This window comes from Solanum pennellii, chromosome 6, assembly GCF_001406875.1.
Source record: "Solanum pennellii chromosome 6, SPENNV200".
Classification (NCBI taxonomy): Eukaryota; Viridiplantae; Streptophyta; class Magnoliopsida; order Solanales; family Solanaceae; genus Solanum; species Solanum pennellii.
Window position 1 is genome coordinate 47113855 of NC_028642.1, and position 11231 is coordinate 47125085.

The 11231-nt window shown below is 28.1% G+C and overlaps 1 protein-coding gene across 1 annotated transcript; it reads left to right on the top strand.

Annotated features, from left to right (window-relative positions):
- The first annotated feature begins 3901 nt into the window (after window positions 1-3901).
- LOC107022927 (ethylene-responsive transcription factor ERF016-like) lies at window positions 3902-5065 on the top strand. The gene has a single exon (XM_015223492.2). The coding sequence runs from the start codon at window positions 4027-4029 to the stop codon at window positions 4741-4743; it is 717 nt and encodes a 238-aa protein (XP_015078978.1). The 5' UTR covers window positions 3902-4026; the 3' UTR covers window positions 4744-5065.
- The last annotated feature ends 6166 nt before the right edge of the window (window positions 5066-11231 follow it).

Below are 11231 nucleotides of genomic sequence, written 5' to 3' on the forward strand. Positions count from 1 at the left end.
AAACTCTTGGATGTTAGTTTGCCAAAAGGGATGTCGGATAAGAGTAACAAAAATTGTGCATTGATTATACATTATTATTTTTATGTATTTCTTATGATTAAGGTCCTAAGGAACTAAGAAAGATAGATGTGTTGTGTGTTCTCTCCATGTAACTCAAGATTATTTTTTTTATTTCATTGTTAATATTTACATTATTGTAGGATCGAATTATTTTGTGGCATAACTCAACGAAGAAGGCTCTTGGATGTTAGTTTGTCAAAAGGGATGTCGGATAAGAGTAACAAAAATTATGCATTGATTATACATTATTATTTTCATGTATTTCTTATGATTAAGGTCCTAAGGAACTAAGAAAGATAGATGTGTTGTGTGTTCTCTCCATGTAACTCAAGAATATTTTTTTTATTTCATTGTTAATCTTTACATTATTGTAGGATCGAATTATTTTGTGGCATAACTCAACGAAGAAGGCTCTTGGATGTTAGTTTGTCAAAAGGGATGTCGGATAAGAGTAACAAAAATTATGCATTGATTATACATTATTATTTTCATGTATTTCTTATGATTAAGGTCCTAAGGAACTAAGAAAGATAGATGTGTTGTGTGTTCTCTCCATGTAACTCAAGAATATTTTTTTTATTTCATTGTTAATCTTTACATTATTGTAGGATCGAATTATTTTGTGGCATAACTCAACGAAGAAGGCTCTTGGATGTTAGTTTGTCAAAAGGGATGTCGGATAAGAGTAACAAAAATTATGCATTGATTATACATTATTATTTTCATGTATTTCTTATGATTAAGGTCCTAAGGAACTAAGAAAGATAGATGTGTTGTGTGTTCTCTCCATGTAACTCAAGAATATTTTTTTTATTTCATTGTTAATCTTTACATTATTGTAGGATCGAATTATTTTGTGGCATAACTCAACGAAGAAGGCTCTTGGATGTTAGTTTGTCAAAAGGGATGTCGGATAAGAGTAACAAAAATTATGCATTGATTATACATTATTATTTTCATGTATTTCTTATGATTAAGGTCCTAAGGAACTAAGAAAGATAGATGTGTTGTGTGTTCTCTCCATGTAACTCAAGAATATTTTTTTTATTTCATTGTTAATCTTTACATTATTGTAGGATCGAATTATTTTGTGGCATAACTCAACGAAGAAGGCTCTTGGATGTTAGTTTGTCAAAAGGGATGTCGGATAAGAGTAACAAAAATTATGCATTGATTATACATTATTATTTTCATGTATTTCTTATGATTAAGGTCCTAAGGAACTAAGAAAGATAGATGTGTTGTGTGTTCTCTCCATGTAACTCAAGAATATTTTTTTTATTTCATTGTTAATCTTTACATTATTGTAGGATCGAATTATTTTGTGGCATAACTCAACGAAGAAGGCTCTTGGATGTTAGTTTGTCAAAAGGGATGTCGGATAAGAGTAACAAAAATTATGCATTGATTATACATTATTATTTTCATGTATTTCTTATGATTAAGGTCCTAAGGAACTAAGAAAGATAGATGTGTTGTGTGTTCTCTCCATGTAACTCAAGAATATTTTTTTTATTTCATTGTTAATCTTTACATTATTGTAGGATCGAATTATTTTGTGGCATAACTCAACGAAGAAGGCTCTTGGATGTTAGTTTGTCAAAAGGGATGTCGGATAAGAGTAACAAAAATTATGCATTGATTATACATTATTATTTTCATGTATTTCTTATGATTAAGGTCCTAAGGAACTAAGAAAGATAGATGTGTTGTGTGTTCTCTCCATGTAACTCAAGAATATTTTTTTTATTTCATTGTTAATCTTTACATTATTGTAGGATCGAATTATTTTGTGGCATAACTCAACGAAGAAGGCTCTTGGATGTTAGTTTGCCAAAAGGGATGTCGGATAAGAGTAACAAAAATTGTGCATTGATTATACATTATTATTTTTATGTATTTCTTATGATTAAGGTCCTAAGGAACTAAGAAAGATAGATGTGTTGTGTGTTCTCTCCATGTNCTTTGTCGTTGTTGTTTAGTTCATGAACAAGTTATAATGAATCATAATGTTTTTTTTTTTAAATTCCATTTCTACTTGTGATCTTAATATATCATATGAGATATCTTTAAAAAATATGAAATTACATTTTATTTTTAGCGCTAAAATCATGATACGAGGAATAAATCATACAACATTATTTAGTGACATAGCCAATCGATCAAAGATTGTCATCCCACTTTGAATGTGGCATAGAAATAACATTAAAATTATAGTAAAATTAATTTCAAGCCTTCTAATATATCGGAATATACTCAATCAAATATAGTATCAAAAAATCATACGCATTATATTTCAAAATTATTTTCATGTGTCATAGTAATTTGATTCGTGAACTAGTTATATTGAATCATAATGTGTGAATATAATATGGGAATTAAATTTTGACGAAATTGTTTAATGAATATATATTTTTTACAAAGTGTAATAACTAAAATTTATGTCATGCTTGAGTTAATCTTACCCAAGTTGAATGACTCATCTTGGACGGAAGGTTAGCTTACTGTACACATCACTTGACCACAGTAGTTAAGTATAAACATGTATACAAAAGGCACATACTTCCACTAATTAGATTGGCATATGTATTATTCTTACTTTTACTTTTCAATTGCTGAAAAACAAACTTATTCACATTAATTTAATTTACTATAATTAACTGATTTAATGAATTAAAAATATGCATCAAATACTTAACTATATTATATAGTTAAGAAGTGATCAGAATATGAAACCAAGACATATGTTACGTTAATTGCTTGGATGTAAATCATCCGATGCAATATGTAAATTTTCCGTGTTTTTAAGCATAACATCCCTTTTAATTTTCTCATATAATAAAAATTATTTTAAAATATTTTATCTTTTATTATAGATTTAAACAATCCTTTCTTCATGAGTTAACTTTTGAGATTGAGTTAGGCCGAAGATCCATTTTTACATGGTATGAGAGTCAGACTTATTTCAATTTCTTTGTTGGACCCTCATATTATAGTGTTCACGCTCCAGTTAACGAGATCTCGGCGTACAGGAGTATTAAAAATTTTCACATTGAAAAAGCGATGGAATTCATTCTTCTTATATGAACTTGTACAATTCTTCTTTCATAAGCTAACTTTTGAGGTTGAATTAGGTCACGATTCATCTTTACGTTACTGCTTATCGGTTATAGGGATTAAAAATCTTTTTCTTCCCGTTTGATAAATAACCGTGCCAAAGAAATCATATGTTTTCAACAACCATTTAATAAATAACCGTGCCAAAGAAATTAAATCATATGTTTTCAACAAACTTTTTTACCACATATGCTATGCTAGGATAGAATTAACATAATTCTCAACTTAAAATTACTTTTAGGTAATTTAGGGTGAGATGACAAAAATAATATCGACCCCATAATATAACCCGGTTAATTAGTTTATAATTTAAAATAGAGAAATACTGAAAGCACTCTTGAACTTGGTGCAAATTATTAGTTTCGCCAATGAACTATTGACAACTTTGTTTCTGCTTCACTAACTAAACTTATATACACCATTGATCAACCACATGAATTAGTAAGTAGATTTAAACTCTTGTTTTATTAATAGAAGTATTGAAAGCACTTCCAAATCTGGAGAAAATTATTGAGGGATGTATTTCACTTACAAAGATCGAGGGTATTTTGGGGAAATATTGATTGACCAAATCAAGATGTGACGTCATTAAATAGCTCACAAAATTGGTTTCTCCCACCGAGCCATGAAACACTCTCTTTACGCTCATTTGGACTTGCAGCTTGAATTTTTAAATGTCCACACGCTTCATGACTTTGGACCAATTTTGACAAATGTCACCGGCCCTATTTTCTTTCATCAATACATACATATAAATATCTGAACTGTTTTTAATAACTTCCCTCCAATGGTCTTAATTATCTCTTGGGTCCACTCTCATCATAATAATCCTCTAATTCAACAATATCCATGGAAAACAATTCTACTCATGATCAGCCAAAGTTCAAAGGAGTTCGGTTGAGGAAATGGGGGAAATGGGTTTCTGAAGTCAGATTGCCTAACAGCCGCGACAGGATTTGGTTGGGCTCGTATGATTCTGCGGAAAAAGCCGCAAGGGCTTTTGATGCTGCACAATTCTGCCTCCGCGGGCCCAAAGCCAAGTTTAATTTTCCTGATAGTCCGCCGGATATATCCGGAGGACAGAGGCTTTCGCCCGCGGAGATACAGGCTGTAGCAGCTAGATTTGCGAATGATTACTCGCCGTCAGTGGTACAGGAGATACGGCGTGATGATCATGATCATGATCACGAGGGCAATATTGGAAATATTAATTCACACGTGATAAATATGGAGAAAGATGAAATTTCACTATCAACAACTAGTTGTGATAGGGTGGTCCAAATGGGCACTAGTAATACTGTTGCTGAAATGGATTGGGCTTTTCATAATGATATGATGGAAAACTATTCATACAATGCAACTGGGCCTCCACCTGAATTTTTTTGTGATCCATATTATACCGGAGGAGGAGGAGGAGGAGGAGCAGGAGTACTCGATAATTTATCAAGTAATCTCTACTCACCACCACATTTTCCGCAAAGAACAACTCCTAATTACGACGATGATGATACTGGCAATGGTGACGATGAACATTATTCTCAACAATCCTTCCTCTGGAACTTTTAACTATAAATTGGTTAATTAAGCAGCAGCATATTGGTACCTATGCTAGTTAAGTTTTGTCCACTACGTACGTAGTAATCCTTTCCGGTTTTCTTATGCTAATTGTTTTTGCCGGAAAAAAAATAAATATAGTATATATGCAAGCAGTGATATATGAGCATGCAGCTCTTTATAAGTAATATCTTAGTTAATGAATAAGTTGTTGTTTTTAATTTAAGAGGGATTTTACATGATCTTAAGAAGGTTTCGTTGATGGCCAGATTATATATATATATATATAATCAACTACTGATCATTGATTAATGCAAGGTGGTTATTTTGTCAAGTGTATTTGTCTGTCATTTCTATAAATATATACAAGGAGTGTAATTTAATGATTTGTCTTCGTTGCATGCATGGTATATATATGATGAAGTTGCTCAGTTCATGTGCGTACGCATGCAATTTATTGTTTACGTCGAGAGGAAAGCTAGATTCTTAATTATTAATCGATGGTTTACGTATATATATCGTCGTGAAAGACAAATTAACTATTGTAAAGAAAACGTGGTTGATTAATTACTCAATTCATCAGTCGTTTCAATTTGTTTGTCTTAACCTTCTTTTTTTTTACTTTAGTTAAAGCAGAATGTCTTCTTTAATTCTCTTTTGTGGCAACTTTTTAGTTTAGATTTTTCACATTACATGTTTAAAATTATTAGATTAAATTTTTTTAAATATATTTGATGTAATTTTAAGTCTTTTAAACTTCGTACCAAGTTAAAATAGAAGAAATAAATTAAAGGAGGAGTATACGGTATAATGGCTAGGTCAACTTGCTCTCTACTTGGAGCTAGAGTAATTAAGTAATAAAGTTTCTGTATTAAATTAACTCTTCATTAATTTATTATATATGTAAGAAGTTAATAGATTTACTTTGAACTGTTTCCTTTACCCAAAAATATCCAAGTTTTATAGATATACGCCACTTAAAAAAAACACAGAAAACAAAGTGGTTAGTGTTATTAAATATGCATATTATAAAATATTGTTATAGATTTTAAAAAATATTTAATAAAGTGTCAATTGCATTTGAAGATATATATTTGATATCTAAGATCACTATATACCATTACAATTAAAAAAAAAAAGTGGTTAGCGGTAATAAATATGCATATTATAAAATGTTATAGAATTTAGAAATATTTAAAAAGTGTGTTAATTTTTTTTTTAAAAAATATATTTAACGATAATTAAATTATTGATGTCAATTAATTAGTGTTAAGATTATTTTTGATGTAATGAGCATAATTTTCGAGACAAATGCAAAAAAAATATCCCTCCACGGGCAAATGATTGGCAATGATATGCACATCTATGCTGTTATAAGTAACACCTTAAATTTAATCTTCTTTTATATATTTTTATTTTTAACTAATTTAGAAAAGATAGTCTACTATCTAAATATTTTTAAATTTAGCGTGATTTATTCGTTAAACTATCGACAGTTTAATTACACCCACACCCATGTGAACTTAATTATTTGATCGTGTTTACTCCAACACGATCACATCTTAAAAGAGTGGGATACTAATTTTTGACATGCCCCACACACACACGTAACACTTCTAGATGTTTATAATCATGAAAATTCAAATGTTATTATATTTAAATTCTTAAATTGCATGGTCAATTGAAAGAAGACACGTTAAACTAGGATATATAGACTTTGTGTTGATTATCATAAACTAATTAAAAAAATTTCTTTAAAAGTCAATTAGAAGGAGTCAATAAGAATTATGGTCAGAGCATATAATATTAATAGTAAAAATTAGTGGAACATATTGTATGAACTAGGATGATTATTAACCTAACATTAGGTTCTATAGTAATTTGCTAGATTAAAAAATTCCGACCAAAGTAACACATGATATTTATTTTTATGAAATATAGAAAATAAACATGTGTTTGAATGACCATATATTATATAGGGGCAAAAGAGAATTTGATAATGTTGGAGAATTGACCACTAATTAGGAAAATAAAAAATCCGCGCCAGCCGGTGCTGTGTTTGACCTTCAACATCGACGGAATAAAACTGAACAACAATCGATTTGGACCTTGCACATGTCACCTTGATAACAATTTCGCGTCAAATCAAATAATATCAAATAATTTGAAAAATATAATATTACGATGAAGTTCATTTATTGAACATCAAATTCATAAAAAAGTAAAATACGTCATTTATCTAGTATTATCTTCGTCCCATTTTATATGTCACTTTTCGCATTTCAAGAGTTAAACGCGTCTACCTTTGATCGTAAATTTTTCATAAATCTTTTAAACATTTTGAATTATCAATTATTGTAACTCATAGTACTTTTTTACGTAGTTTACAAATATATAAATTTCATTTAAAAAAAAATGAAGATCTCATGCGTAAATTCCGGTCAAACTTAAATTGTTTGACTCTCAAAATATAAAAGATGTCATATAAATTCAGATAGAAAGAATATCGATTAAACACATTTTAAAAGCAATAAATTAGAATGTTAATTTTGTTATATCATGTTAAAATATAATAAATTCAACGGAAAAGGGCCTAAAATACCCTCGAAGTATTTGAAATGGTACAAAATTACCCTTCATCCACCTATTGGCTCCAAAATACCCTTTCAGCCCACCTTTTGATTCAAAACTGACCACTTATTTAATTATTTAAATTTAAACTATTAATATATATTTTTTAAATATGTGGCACTCAACTATTTGTTATAATTTAACTTATTAGTATAATTTATAAATAAATCCACTACCCAATCATTAGTAATGAAATTCCATCAAATTAATAAACCCGTCACATTACTAATACAACAACAGGAAAGCTATTGCCAATGAGTGTTTTTTAAAAATTTGAGGCGAAAATATCTACAGAAGTAAATTATCATACATTCAAGTGTCTAAANATTTGATAATGTTGGAGAATTGACCACTAATTAGGAAAATAAAAAATCCGCGCCAGCCGGTGCTGTGTTTGACCTTCAACATCGACGGAATAAAACTGAACAACAATCGATTTGGACCTTGCACATGTCACCTTGATAACAATTTCGCGTCAAATCAAATAATATCAAATAATTTGAAAAATATAATATTACGATGAAGTTCATTTATTGAACATCAAATTCATAAAAAAGTAAAATACGTCATTTATCTAGTATTATCTTCGTCCCATTTTATATGTCACTTTTCGCATTTCAAGAGTTAAACGCGTCTACCTTTGATCGTAAATTTTTCATAAATCTTTTAAACATTTTGAATTATCAATTATTGTAACTCATAGTACTTTTTTACGTAGTTTACAAATATATAAATTTCATTTAAAAAAAAATGAAGATCTCATGCGTAAATTCCGGTCAAACTTAAATTGTTTGACTCTCAAAATATAAAAGATGTCATATAAATTCAGATAGAAAGAATATCGATTAAACACATTTTAAAAGCAATAAATTAGAATGTTAATTTTGTTATATCATGTTAAAATATAATAAATTCAACGGAAAAGGGCCTAAAATACCCTCGAAGTATTTGAAATGGTACAAAATTACCCTTCATCCACCTATTGGCTCCAAAATACCCTTTCAGCCCACCTTTTGATTCAAAACTGACCACTTATTTAATTATTTAAATTTAAACTATTAATATATATTTTTTAAATATGTGGCACTCAACTATTTGTTATAATTTAACTTATTAGTATAATTTATAAATAAATCCACTACCCAATCATTAGTAATGAAATTCCATCAAATTAATAAACCCGTCACATTACTAATACAACAACAGGAAAGCTATTGCCAATGAGTGTTTTTTAAAAATTTGAGGCGAAAATATCTACAGAAGTAAATTATCATACATTCAAGTGTCTAAATAAAAATTACCGATAAACTTAAAAGTATGACTATGTTTATCTTAATTATTCTTTCATCTCAATTATGTGATGTTAGTTCATAGATAACTTTTTTAAAAAAATAATACATTAAAGGTTTTAAAACAAATCATAAATATTTATAAAATTATATTTAAAAAAAGTGAATGAATTAATTCGGGATGTACTACTTCTTTACCTTTAATCATAAATTTCGAATTCAAAGTTGAAAGAGAATCATATTGAAAGTGTCCTCCTAAATAAGCGGCTCAACTTAAATTTAATTGGGGCTTCGATTCGGACTCGAATAATTCTGGATGTCATTTTTTAGGAATCTATAATTTTGTCGTGCTTATGTAGTGTTTATCACGATTTTGATATTATAATTGATTTATTATTTGGGTGAGGTTTAGTTAGTAATGAGTGGGTAGTGGATTGGTTTAAAAATTATATTAATAAATTAAATTAGAACCAATAATTGAGTGCCAAGTATATTAAAAAATATTTAAACAATTTAAATTTTAAAACCGTTAAATAATTGGTCAATTTTGAATCCAAAGATGAATGACAATGGTATTTTAGAGCCGATAGATAGATGAGAAAGACATTTTGGAGCCAATAGATGGATGAAGTGTAATTTGTATCATTTCTAAAATTTTAAGGATATTTTAGGCCCTTTTTCATAAATTCAATATATTATAAATAAAATAATAAATTATCCCTTAATTTTCTAAGGTGAACAAGTTAAAATGGACATTAACTTTTAACATAATTTACTGGACGGAGAAAGATTATTTTGAACTTGTGGTTTGCTCTTCCCTAAATCTCATTCTATTTGTCTTTTTAGGGTATGGATGTGACACTTCCTGTTTAAAAAAATTAAAAACTTATTTTAATTTGTTTGTTTTATTTTATAATTAAAAATATATTAAATTGTAAATTATTTTTTATGTTTATTTTTAAATACATAAGTTTTATCTTTAAAAAATTAAAGATTTCGCATTTTGATTTTTTCTTTTACATTAATTAATTTTATTATCATACAGTCGACCATCTAACCTCAAATCAACCCAAAAAGGATCATTCTACTACGGCGCCCTTCTATTGTTTGGTCTTACCAATTCAACGAGAAAAAAATATTTGAACTAGTGTGTTTGTTTAATGTCGTACTCCTTAGATATCATTCTATTTGTCCTTTTTAGGGTGTGGATGTGATATCCCTTCAAAAATACTTTATTTTATTCTAATCATTTGAAAATTAAAAATGTTTTGATTAGAATTTTGTCGAGCACTTTCTAAATATTCTATTATTTTTATATAATTTTTAAATATGTAAGTTTTATTTTTAATATATTAAAAAATTGAATATATCCATATCTTATAATATTTAGTTTGATCCTCGTGCAGTCATCGAGATAAAGAAAATATATATAATTTTAATTTAAAATATTATTTTATCCTAATGCTTTCTACTTTTGTCTTAAAAAAACGCTCCTAATTCAACGATATACTACACTCTTTAAAGGTGAAAAAAGAAAAATGAATAGCTTTTTTTGAAAAGTTGTTGTCATGATTTATTAAAGCAAGACTAAAAGTTGGGGAAAAAAATACTTTCTTAATTCTGAGAACGACTCATCTTGTACTATTTTTTTATTGGCTAGAAAACGACTTAAAAGGACGGGGTGCGTGGGTGGGTGGGGAGTAATATTTATTTATAGCTATAAGAATTTTCAAAGATCTGAAATACTTAAATAACAAATCACGTGATTACAAAAAATTGTCACGATCAAATGAAATTTAAATTGTATATTACAGAATATCACTTTTTAAGTTATTTTACATTTTTATGACATAAATTAGAGGGAAATAAAAAAGAGAGAAAAAAAAATGGCTGGCTATGTCATCACTCATCACCTGAGAAAAGTCCATGCAGTTTAGTTCTAGATTCCTAATTTATGGTTTCGTTTTATCATTAACTAGGGAATTTGGTCGCGCTTCGCGCGGTTTTTGAAATAAATGTTAAAGAATTATTATTTTTTAATTAATTATATGTTCTCAGTATGCCCAAACATAATATTATCACTATATTTTTTAATTATATATTAATTATGAAGCAATTGAAATGAAGCTTAACAAATTTAACATTTATAATCTATTACAACGGTGTACCTTTTTTCTTGAGTATCTAAATGTTATGTTGTGAAGTAACTGAAAATGCTAATGAAACACGTCTACAAGTCTTATTATTCTTTGTCATATTGATATGATAAAACTTCTTTAAATATTTCATTTTTCAATCGTTCTTGTTCTTTTTTCAAATATACAATTTAGAATTGTATGATTTTTGCATAAATCACATCAATCGATATTTTAGATTTTTTAGTTGCAATTACATCAAAAGATAAATGTTATGTTGCACTTGTTAAATACGACTTTTTAAAAAGTAGTTAAAACGTTACGCTACTGATTATTAAGTCTCAATATGTTCAACTTCGAATGAGAACATGATTTTTGTATTAACTCGCTTACTATATTTTTATTTTATATATATATATATATATATATATATATATATATATAT